Source organism: Chiloscyllium punctatum, chromosome 1, assembly GCF_047496795.1.
Source record: "Chiloscyllium punctatum isolate Juve2018m chromosome 1, sChiPun1.3, whole genome shotgun sequence".
Lineage (NCBI taxonomy): Eukaryota > Metazoa > Chordata > Chondrichthyes > Orectolobiformes > Hemiscylliidae > Chiloscyllium > Chiloscyllium punctatum.
This window is the reverse complement of record NC_092739.1, coordinates 148,717,836-148,736,211: the sequence shown is the minus strand read 5'-3', so window position 1 is coordinate 148,736,211 and position 18,376 is coordinate 148,717,836. Positions and strand designations below refer to the sequence as shown.

At 41.6% G+C, this 18,376-nt stretch overlaps 2 protein-coding genes across 5 annotated transcripts in view; one reads left to right on the top strand and one right to left on the bottom strand.

Annotated features, from left to right (window-relative positions):
* ctnna2 (catenin (cadherin-associated protein), alpha 2) overlaps positions 1 to 18,376 on the bottom strand; it is a 1,236,619-nt gene that overhangs the window by 724,943 nt on the left and 493,300 nt on the right. The window contains exon 1 of one of the 4 annotated variants that reach the window (XM_072576935.1): positions 12,082 to 12,306. The exons of the other annotated variants lie outside the window; for them this stretch is intronic. The gene's annotated coding sequence lies outside the window, so the exon portion shown is untranslated. Of the gene's footprint in view, positions 1 to 12,081; positions 12,307 to 18,376 lie in introns of those variants that run through there. 4 annotated transcript variants of the gene reach the window in all.
* Positions 12,469 to 15,897, top strand: lrrtm1 (leucine rich repeat transmembrane neuronal 1). The gene is made up of 2 exons (XM_072576948.1): positions 12,469 to 13,569; positions 13,720 to 15,897. Exon 2 carries the CDS (start codon positions 13,932 to 13,934, stop codon positions 15,507 to 15,509), a length of 1,578 nt encoding a protein of 525 aa, XP_072433049.1. The 5' UTR covers positions 12,469 to 13,569; positions 13,720 to 13,931; the 3' UTR covers positions 15,510 to 15,897.

Here is an 18,376-nt window from a genome sequence, read left to right as displayed (position 1 = left end):
CCCTTTATTCCAAGGCTGTGCCCTCAGGTCCTAGTCGGCGGCACGGTGGGCGGCACGGTGGCACAGTGGTTAGCACTGCTGCCTCACAGCACCAGAGACCTGGGTTCAATTCCCGCCTCAGGTGACTGACTGTGCGGAGTTTGCACGTTCTCCCCGTGTCTGCGTGGGTTTCCTCTGGGTGCTCCGGTTTCCTCCCACAGTCCAAAGATGTGCAGGTCAGGTGAATTGGCCATCCTAAATTGCCCGTAGTGTAGGTAAGGGGTAGATGTAGGGGTATGGGTGGGTTGCGCTTCGGCGGGGCGGTGTGGACTTGTTGGGCCGAAGGGCCTGTTTCCACACTGTAAGTAATCTAATCAAAAAAAAATGTACCTATCTTCCCATTATCTACTCTGTCCAGGACATTGAGTATTCTGTATGCTTCAGTTAGATCCCCTTTATCCTTCTAAACTCCATTCAGTATAGTCCTAAAGTCTTCAAACTTTCCTCATATGTTAAGCCTTTCATTCCTGGGGCCATTCTCATGAACGTCCTCTGAACACACTCCAAGGCAGTACGTCCTTCCTGAGATATGATGCACACAGTACTCCAAACATGGTCTGACCAGATTTGGTTTCAACAGTGCATACAGGAATTGTGCATCAGGACCATGTTGAAATCCTGATGTAGATGAATCACAAAAAATTGCCACGGAAGCTAAAACTTGGGGTACCAGATTCATCGACTTGAGCTTTCCAAAATGTCCCCAACTTTGAGTTGGAGGCTTTTAATAGTTATTCAGAAAAGGTTAGAGGAATTAAAAGTTGCTTTTAAAACAACTAAAACAGGGCAGCATGGTGGCTCAGTGGCTTAGTGATTAGCTCTGCTGCCTCACAACGCCAAGAACCCAGGTTCGATTCCAGCCTCGGGAATTCTGACTGTCTGTGTGGAGTTTGCACATTCTCCCCGTGTCTGCGTGGGTTTACTCCGGGTGGTCCAGTTTCCTCCCATGGTCCGGAAACTGCAGGGGATGAGCACATTAAAAATGTGGAGCTTATTCAAGGAAAAGCTCCTGTGTGTCCTAGATACATATGTCCCTGTCAGGCAGGGAGGAAGATATAAAACGCGTGAGCCGTGGTTTACTAAGGAAGTGGAATCCCTGGTCCAGAAGAAGAAGGCTTATGTTAGGACGAAATGTGAAAACTCAGTTCGGGCGCTTGAGGGTTACAAGGAAGTCAGGAAAGATCTAAAAAGAGAGCTCAGAAGAGCCAGGAGGAGTCATGAGAGGTTGTTGGCGGATAGGATCAGGGTTAACCCTAAGGCTTTCCATATGTATGTCAGGAATAAAAGAATGACGAGAGTTAAATTAGGGCCAATCAAGAATAATAGTGGGAAGTTATGTGTGGAGTCAGAGGAGATAGGGGAAGCACTAAATAAATATTTTTCGACAGTGTTCACTATAGAAAATGAAAATGTTGGCGAGGAAGATACAGAGATACTTGCATCTAGACTAGAGGAAATTGAGGTTCACAAGGAAGAGGTATTAGAAATACTGCAGAGTGTGAAAATAGACAAATCCCCTGGGCCGGATGGGATCTATCATAGGATCCTCTGGGAAGCAAGGGAAGAGATTGCCGAGCCTTTGGCATTGATCTTTAAATCATCATTGTCTACAGGAATAGTGCCTGAGGACTGGAGGATAGCAAATGTGGTTCCCTTGTTCAAAAAGGGTAGTAGAGACAACCCTGGTAATTACAGACCAGTGAGTCTTACTTCAGTTGTTGGTAAAGTGTTGGAAAAGGTTATAAGAGATAGGATTTATAACCATCTAGAAAAGAATAATCTGATCAGGGACAGTCAGCACGGTTTTGTGAAGGGTAGGTCGTGACTAATAAATCTTATTGAGTTTTTTGACAAAGTGACCAAACAGATAGATGAGACTAAACCAGTTGATGTGGCATATATGGATTTCAGCAAGGTGTTCGATAAGGTTCCCCACAGTAGGCTATTATACAAAACGCAGAGGAATGGGATTGTGGGAGACATAGCAGGTTGGATCAGGAACTGGCTTGCTGAAAGAAAACAGAGAGTTGTAGTTGATGGAACATGTTCATCTTGGTGTCCAGTTACTAGCGACGTACTGCAAGGGTCGGTGTTGGGTCCACTGCTGTTCATCATTTTTATAAATGACCTGGATGAAGGCTTAGAAGGGTGGGTTAGTAATTTTGCGGATGACACTAAGGTTGGTGGAGGTGTGGACAGTGACGAAGGGTGGAATAGGTTGCAGAAAGACATAGATATGATGCAGAGATAGGCTGAGAGGTGGCAAATGAAGTTTAATGTGGACAAGTGTGAGGTGATACACTTTGGCCGGAGTAATTGGAATGCAAAGTACTGGCTAATGGTAGGATTCTTGGGAGTGCAGATGAGCAGAGAGATCTCGGGGTCCGTGTACGCAGATCCCCGAAAGTTGCTACCCAGATTGACAGGGTAGTTAAGAAGGCAGACAGTGTTTTGGCCTTTATTAATAGAGGGATTGAGTTCTGGAATCAGGAGGTTATGCTGCAGCTGTACAAAGATCTGGTACGGCCACACTTGGAGTATTGTGTACAGTTCTGGTCACCGTATTATAAGAAGGATGTGGAAGCTTTGGAAAGGGTGCAGAGGAGATTTACTAGGATGTTGCTTGGTATGGAAGGAATGACTTACGAGGAAAGGCTGAGGGCCTTGAGGCTGTTCTCATTAGAGAGAAGAAGATTGAGAGGTGACTTAATAGAGACATACAAGATAATCAGAGGGTTAGATAGGATGGACAGGGAGAGCCTTTTTCCAATTATGGGGACGGCAAACACGAGGGGCCACAACTTTAAAGTGAGGGGAGATAGGTATAAGACAGATGTCAGAGGTAGTTTCTTTACTCAGAGAGTAGTAAGGGTATGGAATGCTTTGCCTGCATCGGTAGTAGATTCGCCAAGTTTAAGTGCATTTAAGACGTCATTGGACAGGCAAATGGACGTACATGGAATAGTGTAGGTGGGATGAGCTTCAGATTAGTATGGCAGGACGGCGCAACATCGAGGGCCAAAGGGCCTGTACTGCGCTGTAATGTTCTATGTTCTATGTGTAGGTTAGTGTTAGGTGCATTAGTCAGAGGTTAATGCAGGGTACAGGAATGGGTCTAGGTGGTCTACTCTTCGGCGGGTCGGTTAAGACTTGTTGGGTCGAAGGGCCTGTTCCCATACTGTACAGAACCTAATCTAATCTGAAACCTCTGATACAACACTGACCCCCATCCCCTCACCCTATGAAGCATACAGGCAGCAGATTTCTCCCTCAATCTCAGACTTGCTCCACTCCCCATCCATCTGGACCTGACTTACATGCATCTCCCTGTCCCCAGAACTTCTATGGACCAGCACTCTGAATCACCTTACGTCTACTTGCCCCTTGAACTCTGTACAAATGTAACTTGCGTGAATATCCACTCCCAAACCTGAAGATCACATCTGTCCACTCACTTGATCTGCTCTGACAGTCCACCTAAATCACTGAACCACTTACCAGCCACCCAAACTTCTGAGTATTCTGTCAAAAAAATCTCTACATGAACATTTCAAATAATGCTATCTTTCTGCATTTTCCTCACAATGTTGCACACTATTCCTTTTAAAATAATAGTCTAACAACCTTTTGAATGCATTGATCAAACTTCCTTCTACATACTCCCAGGCACTGTATTCCATGTGTAGACACTATGCAAATTAAGCTATCTGAAATGCAGTAGAGTTTATTTGGTTGATCTTTTTATGATTCTGAAATGAACTGATTCCTTACCCTGTCACCCATCATAACACCTACTCCACCTTCCACCCCACCCCTACCAACACACAACCCTAATCCCTCCACACTCGGCAATCCCCTAGTTGTCCCTTAGTTACCTTCCACATTTACCTTCCCTTACTAGCTAACAACTTGGCTTCAGGATTTTTAAATGTTGAAAAAAATGTCAGGATTTAAAAAAAAATCTTTTTTCAATGTTGATTCAATTTGCTGCATGCATCACAGGTTCTTGGCCTGGGCTAGCCTACTTCAACTAAGTAGACTACAGGCCAAAAGTTCACACAGAAAATACCTCTCAAGATAAGTGTGTTTTTTTTTGTCTAATCAGGATCGTATATAGTGTTTACAATCTTTCTGGGAAATCTGGGTCAGTGAAATCCCAACTTGGATATGGTTGCTGCATAAACTTAGGAGAACCCAAGGAAATAGACATGGTCCCAATTATCATGTACAATTTTTGAAATAGATAGGATAATAGCAAGACAAAAATTTCAGCTTGACACTGAGCACACTGCTCTTACTAAACCCAGGTTTATACCAATTTGGCAAATGGAGAAACAGGAGAAGAATGCTTCTTCCTTTCTTTATTATTTTACAGGACGTGGGTGTCTGTAAAGGACAACATTTGTATCCATCCCTAATTTCCTTTGAGCTGAGTGCCTTGTTAGTCCATTTGAAAGGTCTGTTAAGAGTCAATTACATTATTATGGGTCTGGAATCACAAGGCCAGAATAGCAGATGTCCCTCCTTAAGAATGAACCTTCAAAAATCAATGCTAAATCCACAGTTGCCATTACTGATGACTAGCTTTCAATTGCAGATTTTATTAAGTGAATTTAAATTCCAACAGCTACAATACCGGCATCTACTTGACAACGTGAAGAATTGTCCAGATATGTCCTTTATACAAAAAGCAGGACAACTCCAACTCAGTGAATTTCCGCCATAATAGTCTATGCTCAATCAACAGTAAAGTGATAGAACGTGTCATCAACAATGCTATTAAGCAGCTCCGACTCACTAACACAGTTTTGATTTCACTAGAGTCATTCAGCTCCTGACCTCATTTACAGCCTTGGTTCAAACATGGACAAAAGAGCTGAATTCCAAAGGTGAAACAAGAAGGCTGGTAGGTATAGGGAATGTTGGATGACTAAAGAAATTGAGGGTTTGGTAAAGAAAAAGGAAGCATATGTCAAGTACAGACAGGATAGATCGAGTGAATCCTTATAAGAGTATAAAGAAAGTAGGAGTATACTTAAGAGGGAAATCAGGAGGGCAAAATGGGGACATGAGATAGCTTTGACAAATAGGATTAAGGAGAATCCAAAGGGTTTTTATAAATATATTAAGGACAAAAGGGTAACAGGAGATAGTGCACCTCGGATGCTGCCTGAATTGCTGTGCTTTTCCAGCACCACTCTAACCTAAACTCTGGTTTCCAGCATCTGCAGTCATTGTTTTTATCTAGAGAATAGGGCCCCTCAAAGATCAGCAAGGCAGCTTTTGTGTGGAGCCACAGAAAATGGGAGAGATACTAAATGAATATTTTGCATCAGTATTTACTGTGGAAAAGAATATGGAATCTATAGATTGTAGGGAAGTAGATAGTGACATCTTGCAAAATGCCCAGATTACAGAGGAGGAAGTGCTGGATATCTTGAAACGGTTAAAGGTGGATAAATCCCCAGGACCTGATCAGGTGTACCCGAGAACCCTGTGGGAAGCTAGAGAAATGATTGCTGGGTCTCTTGCTGAGATATTTGTATCATCCGGTGAGGTGCCGGAAGTCTGGAAATTGGCAAACGTGGTGCCACTGTTTAAGAAGGGCGGTAAAGACAAACCAGGGAACTATAGACCAGTGAGCCTGACCTCAGTGGTGGGCAACTTGTTGGAGGGAATCCTGAGGGACAGGATGTACATGTATTTGGAAAGGCAAGGACTGATTTGGGATAGTCAACATGGCTTTGTGCGTGGGAAATCATGTCACACAAACTTAATTGAGTTTTCTGAAGAAGTAACAAAAAAGATTGATGAGGGCATAGCAGTAGATATGATCTATATGGACCTCAGTAAGGCATTTGACAAGGTTCCCCATGGGAGATTGATTAGCAAGGTTAGATCTCATGGAATACAGGGAGAACTAGCCATTTGGATACAGAACTGGCTCATAGGTAGAAGACAGAGGGTGGTGGTGGAGGGTTGTTTTTCAGACTGGAGGCCTGTGACCAGTGGAGTGCCACAAGGATCGATGCTGGGCCCTCTACTTGTTGTCATCTACATAAATGACATGGATGCGAGCATAAGAGGTACAGTTAGTAAGTTTGCAGATGACACCAATATTGGATGTGTAGTGGACAGTGAAGAGGGTTACCTCAGGTTACAACAGGATCTGGACCAGATGGGCCAATGGGCTGAGAAGTGGCAGATGGAGTTTAATTTAGATAAATGCGAGGTGCTACATTTTGGGAAAGCAAATCTTAGCAGGACTTATACACTTAATGGTAAGGTTCTGGGAAGTGTTAATGAACAAAGAGACCTTAGAGTGCAGGTTCATAGCTCCTTGAAAATGGAGTCGCAGGTAGATAGGATAGTGAAGAAGGCGTTTGGTATGCTTTCCTTTATTGGTCAGAGTATTGAATATAGTAGTTGGGAGGTCATGTTGCGGCTGTACAGGACATTGGTTAGGCCACTGTTGGAATATTGCATGCAATCCTGGTTCCTTCCTATTGGAAAGATGTTGTGAAACTTGAAAGGGTTCAGAAAAGATTTACAAGGATGTTGCCAAGGTTGGAGGATTTGAGCTACAGGGAGAGGCTGAACAGGCTGGGGCTGTTTTCCCTGGAGCGTCGGAGGATGAGGATCATTCCTTCCAATAACTTGTCCACCACCGATGCCAGGCTCACCATTCTAGAATTCCCTGGCTTTTCCTTACCACCTTTCTTAAATAGTGGCACCATGTTAGCCAACCTCCAGTCTTCCGGCACCTCACCTGTGACTACTGGTGATACAAATATCTCAGCAAGGGGTCTAACAATCACTTCCCTAGCTTCCCACAGAGTCCTAGGATACACCTGATCAGGTCCTGGAGATTTATCAAGACATCCTGTACCACCTCCTTTGTAATATGGACATTTTTCAAGATGTCACCATCTATTTCCCCACATTCTATTTCTTCATGTCATGATCTATTTTCCCACATTCAATATCTTCCATGTTTTTCTCCACAGTAAACACTGATGCAAAAGACTCGTTTAGTATCTCCCCCAACTCCTGCAGCTCCATACATAGGCTGCCTTGCTGATCTTTGAGGGGCCCTATTCTTTTCCTAGTTACCCTTTTGTCCTTAATGTATTTATAAAAACACTATGGATTTTCCTTACCTCTAAGTGCCAAAGTCCCCTTTTTGACCTCCTCATTTCCCTCTTAAGTATACTCCTTCTTTATACTCTTCTAAAGATTCTCTTGATCTCTCCTGTCTATATCTGACGTATGCTTTCTTCTTTCTCATCACCAAAACCTCAATTTCTCTAGTCATCCAGCACACCCTACAACTACCAGCCCTTCCTTTCACCCGAATAGAATATGCTGTCTCTGAACTCTCGTATCTAATTTTTGAAGGCTTCCCAATTTCCAGTTGTCCCTGTACCTGCGAACACCTGACCCCCAATCAGCTTTTGAAAGTTCTTGCCTAATACTACCAAAATTAGCCTTCCTCCAATTTAAAACTTCAACTTTTAGATCTGGTCTATCCTTTTCCATCACTATTTTAAAACTAATAGAATTATGGTCACTGGCCCCAAAGTGCTTGCCCACTGTCACCTCAGTCACCTGCCCTACCTTATTTCCCAAGAGTAAGTCAAATTTTTTACCTTCCCTAGTCAGAACATCCACATCCCAAATCAGAAAGTTTTCTTGTATGCACTTAACAAATTCCTCTCCATCTAAAGCCTTAACACTATGGCAGTCTCAGTTTATGTTTGGAAAGTTGAAATGCTCTCCCATAACTACCCTATTTTTCTTACGGATAACTGAAATCTCCTTACAAATTTGTTTTACAATTTCCCGTTGACAATTAGGGGGTCTATAATACAATCCCAATAAGGTGATCATTCCTTTCTTTTTCTTAGTTCCAGCCAAATAACTTCCCTGGATGTCTTTCTCGGAATATCTTCCCTCAGTACAGCTGTAATGCTATCCTTTATCAAAAATGCCACTCCCCCTCCTCTCTTGCCTCCCTTTCTGTCCTTCCTGTGGCATTTGTATCCTGGAACATTAAGCTGCCAGTCCTGTCCATCCCTGAGCCACATTTCTGTAATTGCTGTGATATCCTGGTCCCATGTTCTAACCATGCCCTGAGTTCATCTGCCTTCCCAGTTAGGCCTCTTGCATTGAAGTAAATGCAGTTTAGTTTATCAGTCCTACCTTGTTCTCTGTTTTGTTCCTTCCTGCCCTGACTGTTTGATCCACTCTCTAGGACTACTGTAGTGAGTGACTCACCTCCTGACCCACCAAAGCCTGTCCACCATATGCAAGGCCCAAGTAGAAGCATGATGGAATATTCCCCACTTGCCTGGATGAGTGCAGCTCCACAACACTCAAGAAGCTTGACAACACCCAGGAGAAAGTACCACATGCACAAACATCCAATCCCTCCACCATCAATATTCAGTAGCAGCAGTGTGTACCTACTATAAGATGCACTACAGAAATTCACCAGAGTTCCTTAAACAGCACCTTCCAAACCCACGACCACTTCTATCTGGAATGCCAAGGGCAGTAGATACATAGGAAAATTGCCAGTTTCACTTTAGTCTCCAAACCACTCACCATCTTTACTTGGAAATATATAAATACTGTTTCTTTACTGTTGCTGGGTCAAAATCCTGGAATTTCCTCCCGAAGGACATTGTGAGGTAACCTGCACAATATGGACTGCAGCTGCTCAAAAAGGCAGCTCAGTATCAACTTCTCAAGAGCAATTAGGATGGGCAATAAATATTAACTAGTAAGTGACACCTATGCCCTACGATTAAATTAAAAAAGAAATGCTGCTGTGGTCGGACATTCTTGGAGTATCAGCCTTGGTCTCCAGATTAATCCTCCAGCCACATTCCTCGACACTCTCCCTGTACGTTCCCATTTAAGGAGCCAATCTAAATGGAAAATATGAGGTCCAAAGACATGTGGAGGTTTGTCAGGGCAGGAGAAAAAGAAATCTCCACACACTGCTGGGACCTCTGTTTTCTTCCTTTCCCATCTCTCCTTCAGTCCACTCCCAACCTTACATTTTTTACCTGACTTAATTACACATAATAGTCACAGATTACCCCCAATCACCTCATCAATTTTCTGCCTGTTAGTATCATAATGCAATACAATTGCTCTGGTGGCGCTTCACTGTGAAAACTGCTTGCATCTTACTACGTGGATTGTATGCAACAGAGATCTCAGAGTTGTCAAATGATCAAATCACCAAAATATAATTCCAAGTTTCAGCTTGAATTATTACAAAACAAGCAAGGGGTTAGAACTTAGGTTTAACTGAAAAACATCTATCATGAGAGAGAAAGTTTAATAGCCTGGAAAATTAACAGAAACATTTCTTAAGCGCCCAGTCCATTGTACTGAGATAACCGTTCTGGGCAAAATTAGACTGAAGCTTTGTAATTGCTGGCCTGTAATCTGGGTATCATCTGGTTTAGCATTAAGGTTAGAATGAAAAAAGGAATGGAGGTGTTGCATTTATGTAGCTTCATTCATAAGATGTCTCAAAGCACTTCACAGGAGCACTGTATCCAATTTGCACACCACAAGAGTTCACTAAAAGCAATGGAATAGTGACCAGATAATCTGTTTTAGTGATGTTGGTTGAGGGATAATTAATTGACTGAACTCTCCTGGATTTGCTTGAATGCTACACTGGGATCTTTTGAATTCATGTGAAGGACAAGCCTGCTTCAGTGTCTCAATATGGAATGCCACACGACTTCCTCAGTATCCGAGTAAAGTGTTGGCCCAGAATTTCTTCTGAAGTGGGTGTTGGACCCGCAGTCTTCAGGCTCAAATGAAATATTACTAAAAAAAAAGAATGTGTCTTAACTCTGTGTGCATTCCTGCATGAACAAGGAACAGTAGAGAGAACAACATACTTCAGCTCAATGCACCTGAAGAATAAGAAATCTGACATAAAATATTGAATTTTTGTTTTGTTTAAAACTACAGCAAAGGATCCTGCTCCTCATTGCATGAAGTCAGTCCATGGGAAACTCATGGCTGCGTGGTCTGTTGATATTTCTATCTTGTCTCATGGCCATTTGATGAGATACTGGATACCTGCTGAATATACAGAGAAGTGAATAAATTAATCACTTTAGGAGAGAAAAGGGAGACTCGGAGGCTGAGGTTTATAAAATCATGAGATGCATGGACGAGGTGAATAGCCAAAATCTTTTTCCTAGGGTGAAGGAGTCCAAACCTAGATGGCATAGGTTTAAGGTGAGAGGGGAAAGATTTAAAAAGGATCTGAGGGGTAATTTTTTCATGTAGAGGGTGGTGTGTGTGTGGAACGAGTTGCCAGAGGAAGTGACGGAGACGGGTGCAGTTACAACATTTAAAAGACATCTGTATGAGTCTATGAATAGAAAGAATTTAGAGGGATATAGGCCAAATACTGGCAAATGGGACGAGGTCAGATTGTGATATCTGGTCAGTGCAGAAAAGTTGGACTGAAGGGTCTGTTGTGTGACTATGACTCTGAATCAGAAAAGACATGAATAATTTGTTTGTCTTTCTTTTATGTTAAGAAATTGTATTATTTGAACTTTACTATTGCACACATCCCCCTATTAGCTTCATTTCAGTTGTTTATTTCATGTTGAAGATTGCACTGCAATAGCCATCCATAATTGAGATGACATTATAAACTAAAGGAGTCAAGTCAGCTGCTGTTTTTTTATTCATTTCAACCCCCTTAGAAAACCTTTGAATGTACATTGACAAGCTTGGTTCTGGCTCTTTCATTAGCAAATGATTCGCATTAAACAGCTTCCCTTAAAGTACTCATTAGAATAGATTTTCTCGAATGGTTCTGGAAAATATCATTTGATGGTCAGGGACGGCGATTTATTGAGTGATCTTATTGAACATATCAGATCCTGTGGGGAATTGACAGAGTGGATGCTGAAAAGATGTTTCCCCTTGTGGGAAAGTCTAGAACTATAAGACACAGTTTATAAATTAAAGGTCTTGCACTTAGGGCAGGGATGAGGAGATTTAATTTTCTCTGAGGGTCATGAGTTTGCGAAATTCTCTTCCCTAGTTAGCAGTGGAAGTGGGATCATGGTATATTTTTAAGGCAGTGGTGGACAGATTTATTGATTGACTAGGGAATCAAAGGGAATTGGGGGAAACAGGAAAGTGGAGTTGACGCCATAACCAGAGCAGCAATGATCTCACTGAATGATGCAGCAGGTGCAAGGGACCAAATGTACTACTCCTAATCTGCATGTTTGCATATTTGAAGTTTTTTTTTAAAGAAAATATAATTGTGTTGTCCAACTGCAACAGGATTTGTCACTTTTCACAGCAATCATCAGAGTGACATTCAGTTCACATTCATGAAGTGTGAGCCAGTGTGTTGTGCCAAGGAGAGATAGTGAAACAGTTAGTGATTAAGTTTTTGCTATTGACCTTGAACAAAGCTTCTCATAAAGATTTAGCATCATCTGGTTTTTACAGCATGTAAAAAGGCCCTTCAACCCATTGTATCTATGTGGGTCATCATCTATTCAAATCTCATTTTCCTGAACTTGGTCCATAAACCTTGAATGCTGTGGTGTTTGAAGTGCTCATCTAAATACGTCTTAAATGTCTTGAAGGTTCCTGCCTCTACCACCTTTTTAGGCAGTGAATTCTAGGTACCAATCACCATTTGGATGAAAGATTTATTTTCCTCAAAGCCTCTCTAGATCAATGCTCTAAAGCACTGTATTCCCCATTTGACAGTACCTTTAATGCAGGCACTATCTATAGGGGTTCTGTAGCATCCAGAATTCTTTAAACAAGTTGAGCAACAAATGAGATTAAATTATTCTCACAGATAGCAAACCAGGAATGAAAGCTACAGATTATAATTAACTTTTTAACTTTACAAAAGAAATAGGTACTGAATACGTTAAACTTGAAAATTAGAAAATAATTTGCATGATTTTAAATGTCATTATATTTTAAAAAGCTATATTTAGGGAATGACAATTCACATACCTATTTTCTCAAAGCCAAAGAGTTTGTAGCATTGTGATTACGACTTGGTACCCCGCTAGAAACTGTAACAGCTTTTTGTTCGTAGGTTTTATTTCGTAGTTTTTTTAAAAAAAAACGGGAATACTGCACAAAAATGGAAGTTCACGACAAATCACTGATTCTATGTCCAGTGCATCTGTGAAACCTGCGCCAATGCTCCTTGTGCAGGAGAGGGTATCTTTGCTACCAACTTCTGGATTCCAGTATTCAAATGCACATACGAAGAAGCCAGAAGTCACTGTCGGTTTTACGCAGTAATGACGGCGAACAACAATGACAGTTTCACCGTCATTACGACCGCAAACTCCAGGCCTACACATTACTTATAGGCTGTCAGTGGTATTCAGTACTTCGATGAAAGAGATGATCCGAGTTTAAACACATTAACCGAAAAAAAGTCATCCAGCAATGAGTGAAGGATAATCATCACTGAAATTGTAAGGTACATCTGTAATGCCTAATTTTGGCAGAATATTACATTCATGAATATACCGTGTACAGTCCACATCAATTGCAGGGTTTTTTTGTATTCCTCTGCAACAGCTGTTTCTGGCTAAGCCGAATTTTATCTATGCGGCTCTAAATCCAACAATAGTAATTTTTGTTACATTTCTCCATCTTTCAACAAAAACAACGCGTGCAAGATGTTGTTGGTATAATAAACGCTGTCCGTTTGCTGCTTCATTAAAGCCCTGTTTTATGCCCACCCCTTTCAATCTGCCCATGTTTGACATACCACTGGGAAGTCTGAACGATCATGAGTGGCTTACGACATTCTGTCAACACTCAGCACGTCTGCCCGCTCTCGCAGTGCAGCGCTCTGTTAAAGGGAGGCAAGCCAGGCTTCGTGATCCGTCTTGCCCTTAACCTCACCTAAAACAAGCGGGGAAAGTGTACCGGCGGCTGCGGCTCGGTGGTCAGTCAAAAGGACGCCATACCGTTCCTCCCAACCGATGAAAGGTCGTGCTTGGTCATTTCAAATCATGGGACGGTGATCCCGGCAAACCGAGCCGAACGATTCACTGGCAAGGGGGAAGATGCAAAATTAACCAAAAGAGAGAGAGAGAGAGAGAGAGTTTGGAAAAGGTTTCCGAGAAACTGCAGCTTCAAGAAGAGAGGGGAGAGGATTTCTTTCTTTTCCCACTCTCGTGTTGTATGTCAAACAGCAGCACTGTTGTATTAAAATTAAAACCGCGAAACTTGCCAGTGTGGACAAGGTGACTGAGCATCGACTTGGGGAGTCCTACACTTCTCTACCGAGGAACCTCAGACCGAGGTACTGTGAACCACAGCTAGTGGGGAATAAACTCAAGAGGCCGGGGAACTGGATTCATCCACACTGGGTTATGTATTGTGATTTACAGTATATAGCTCGTGTGAACACACACACGCATACACACAAAAAAACGGGTGACTGAATGGAGCCCGTCACTGGGCGGAAAACGAAGGGTAAGGTTATTTTGTTTGAAACATTTCATTAAAGCAAATCTCGTGTCTCCTTGCAGCCTGTAAAATGAAACGAATCAATTAATTGATGCTCAGATTTTCTATTTTTTTCTCTCTCTCTCCCCTCTCTTACAAACTCCCTCAATCTTCCAGTCTGGATGCCACTGGGGCAGGAGATCCACCTGCCCGAGTCAGAAAGAAAAAACAGTCAGCTTCAAACAAAAAACAAAATGATGTAAAAAAAAGTTTGGAGATTCGGAAGATTTATCCGTATAAATTCAACAAAAAAGGAGAGAGAGACGGGAGGGTGGGGGGAAAAAGAAAACCGACTCCAACCAGGGATTGGAGGTCTGAACTCTTGCTTCATGGATTTCCTCCTTGTGGCTCTTAGTCTCCAGTGGCTGCTGCAGAAGCCTTCAGTGTGGCTGGCGTGTGTACTCGGCTTGTTGTTGGAAATGCTCCCCGGCGCTGAGAGTGTGTGCGCCAGTCAGTGCCGTTGCGACGGGAAGCTGCTGTATTGCGAGTCGCAGAGCCTGGGCGAGATGCCGCGGAACCTGTCGGGGCTGCAGGGTCTGTCGCTGCGCTACAACAGCCTGTCGGAGCTGCGCGCCGATCAGTTCGCCGGCGTGCTGCAGCTCACTTGGCTCTACCTCGACCACAACCACATTTACTCGGTGGACGGCGCCGCGTTCCGCGGGCTGCGGCGCCTCAAGGAGCTGGTGCTCAGCTCCAACAAGATCACCCAGCTGCCCAACTCCACTTTCCGGCCCATGCCCAACCTGCGCCATGTGCAGCTTTCCTACAACAACCTGCAGTCCCTGGAGCCGGACCTTTTCCACGGCCTGCGCAAGCTGCAAACGCTGCACCTGCGCTCCAACGCACTCAAGTACATTCCGGTTCGAATATTCCAGGATTGCCGGAGCCTCGAGTTTCTGGACGTTGGATATAATCAGCTACAGAGTCTTGCCCGGAATGCGTTCGCGGGCTTGTTGAAACTAACTGAACTCCACCTGGAGCACAATGATTTGGTGAAAGTAAACTTTGCTCATTTCCCACGGCTCCTCTCCCTGAGAACCCTCTACATGCAGTGGAATAAAGTCAGTATTGTAGTGAATTCTTTGGAGTGGACTTGGAACCATCTAGAAAAATTAGACCTCTCTGGGAATGAGATTGAGTTTATTGAATCTTATGCCTTTGAAGTAGTGCCTAACCTCAAGATACTTCAATTGGATTCAAATCGCCTAACCACCATCGAACAAACAATTCTGGATTCTTGGAAATCCCTAACCAGCATCAGTCTTTCTGGAAACAGCTGGGAATGCAGTCGGAATATCTGTGCTTTGGCCACCTGGCTGAGCAGTTTTAAGGGTCATCATGAAGGCAGCCTGTTATGTGCCAGCCCTGTGCATACTCAGGGCGAGGAGGTTCTAGACGCTGTGCATGGCTTTCACATATGTGACGACTTGGTCACAAGCACACTGGCAATTTCAGACATGACCAGTGTGGCAGAAACAAACCAAGATATGACAGCAGTCAGAGATGCTTCCAGCATCTATGTCACGCAGGATACAACAGGAATAAAAACCACTGATTTAATCACTGCCACTAGTGAGCTTTCTCACGATCAACAGGAAAATACTATTCAGGTTCACAAAGTAATCACCGGCACCATGGCATTGCTTTTCTCCTTTCTGATAGTGGTGTTAGTGCTGTATGTCTCATGGAAATGTTTTCCTGCTGGCCTCAGGCACTTGAGGCAGTGCTTTGTGACACAGCGCCGCAAGCAAAAACAGCAACAAACTATGCATCAGATGGCTGCCATGTCCACGCAGGAATACTACGTGGACTACAAACCCAATCATATTGAAGGGGCACTGGTGATCATTAATGATTATGGATCATGTTCGTGTCATCAACAACCAGCCAGAGAATGTGAAGTATAATTTTCATTCTGCCTCACTGGAAATGAAACATTACAAGTGGACATACTGCAGTTAGAGACTGACACACCTAAAAGGACCACTTTACAATACTGAGTATGAATGAATTACACAGTACTGATTCCAACAAAACCTTGCACCAGGATCTTTCAACAGTCCAAACAATATTTAAGCTTCAATGCGTCTTTAAAATCTTTCAAATCATCCTATGTTCGACTGTCATTTAAAATTTGTAAAAGGAAAAAATGTACATGTAACTCTTCTCACCAGTTTCTTATGATATTAAACCCACCTGTAAGATCTGGGAATAAGGGAGTTCAAGGCTCATCAAGGATGTAAGTTAATCAATTTTGTAAACTACCCTGATTTAAATAAATATTTTAAAAAATGATATTTATATGTTATTTACAGCAGGTTTCAGAGAAGGAGAAATATCAACATATGTTCTTTTTTTGTGTTAGTGAGTAAGAAAAACCCTTCAGTGTGTGATTTTTTTCCCTCTCAATTAATTGTAGCAATCAACCCTTTTTAAGCATGAAATATAAAACCCTGCATTTCCTGCAAGGTAAGCACAGTGGCAAAATTTAGATCACTCTTATTTTCCAGATTACAATGTGTTAATAATTAAAACTAAACACAAATATGTATCCATTATATTGAGCACACTCTCATCATCTTTCTCTAGGCACCAAATACTGCAGTTTCAAGCTAAGGTAGGGAAGATAGTAGCGCACGGTAATGTAAAAGAAATTTGCTGCAGTGTACCTCAAAATTCTGTACCTCAAAATTCAAAAGTTCACACCTCTCCTGAAAAACAGAACAGCAATAGCAAATAAGCTGCTTAACAGAAATACCTGACAGGGAAAGGGAAGTGAAAGAGTAAAATTTGGATCTTCACTTTTTGTTGATAAAAGACCTAAGCTTTAGTTCATAAACCAGGTGCATTTGCTTATACAACTATAACTATATTAGTAGACATATATTAATTATCCATATTAAACCTGTGTCAAAGTTTTCTTTTAAAATAATGTTGGCATGTCAGTTTTAAATATAAATGTTAAAACTTTTCTTTGGACACAATTAAATGAAAAAATTAAACTGCATTACCTGAAAGAAGTCCAGTAACAAATTGCAGACATTTCTTCTCTTTAATCTCCCTTTTCATGTAGCAATTTCTCAAAATTCCATACATGTGAAAAAAAATTCAACCCCTTTGTAAACTACTTTGTAAACAGCATGGAAACAGACCCTTGATCCAAATATGTTCGCAAACTAAACTAGTCCCACCTGTCTGTACTTGGTCCATATCCCTCCAAACTTTTCCTATTCACAAACTTATCCAAATGTCTTTTGAATTGTAACTGGACCCACTTGTGCCACTTTCTCTGCTTTTTCCTCACTACTTTGTGTTTTTCCATTTTATTTCTATATCTTGCAACCTCCTAATATTTTATTTCCACTTCGTTGTTTCATGCCGTTTAATTCAAATCCTTTGGCTTCTTGTTGGCAATCTGGATTTTTTCGCTCTTGCTTAAATTTTCACTAGCTTCAAAATGTCAAACTATTTTAATTTCAGGAGGCAGTCTCTTCTTCATTTCAGAGCTGAATGCATTCAAAATGATAGTAAATTCTCCAACGCCTCTCTACATTGAGATATCAGTTACATTCCCAGTTCCAGTTGCTACAGTGAAATTGCAACATAACATGCCAGTGAAACAAAAAAGCACGAGAAATGTATTTCAAAATGGCTGCAATTTGATTCAAGTCTCGAAGTTGGAGCCTTTTTGGTTCCAATCTTTATAATATACTGCACCTGTACATTGTTTTTTCTGTTGTGATCTTTCAGCATTTCATTATTATTTTGCTTTAGTCATGAAAATGATTTTTTTTAAAAGCATCACTCCCATCTCCTTCATCTTTAACTCCTTATTTATCCAACAGAATATTTAAAAGGACTTTCCATTTTTGAATCCAACACCTCCACCACCTCTAGTATTTTCTAATACTTTTGTTGCTGCTTAGGTTTCTTGGCTACCATCCTCTGTCCTCTAAATACTTCGATATGCCAATTCCACTACACTGTAGGAGATGGGAAGGTGCCAATTTTAAGAATTGCTTTTAGATAAACTTTGTTAGTTATGAAGGCTAAGTAGAACACCAGGATAAACATGGGTGTTTTTTGTTATCTTCACAAATTTAAACTGAGTCGGTTTACAAAGTATCTTCCACAAAATTCAACTAAAATTCCACGTCTCACAGACCAATTTAAATGAAGGTGTTATGAAAGCTATCGATAAAAAAATCTCAATACCGGCATCTACTGGTGATTGCTTTCCTTGCCAGCATTCAAATATTCATTGGTAATTTACTTCCTCATTCTTTTCACTATGCCACCTACATTTATATTTCACTATCCATTATTCACATTAATGAATTGCACTACCATGTAAAGGCTGGCAAAAAAATGCAGAAAAAATTAAATCTCACAAATGATCTAAATCTGTGTTTATTAAGTCTTAATATCTTTTGAAAAAAACATAGCTTTGTACACATTAGGCTATCAGAAAATTATGTCACATTTAAGTTTTCTTAAAAATCAGTCTTATCCACCCTTCCACTCCAACCCCACACACAATTTATTTGTTTTGCTGCTACAAAACATAGAGAATGACCATTGAAGCACAACCATCAGCAGAAGGTGAAATGGCGATGGACATGCACTTAAGAAATCTTCACTTTCAGTATACAATAGTAAATTTGTAGCTTCTTGCAAAGCTAATTTATTCACGCATTGTAAACATTTATTTCTATACAATGATAGAATATAGAATTTGGTAAAGCAATTCACTTTGCAATGGAGAAGAAATTAG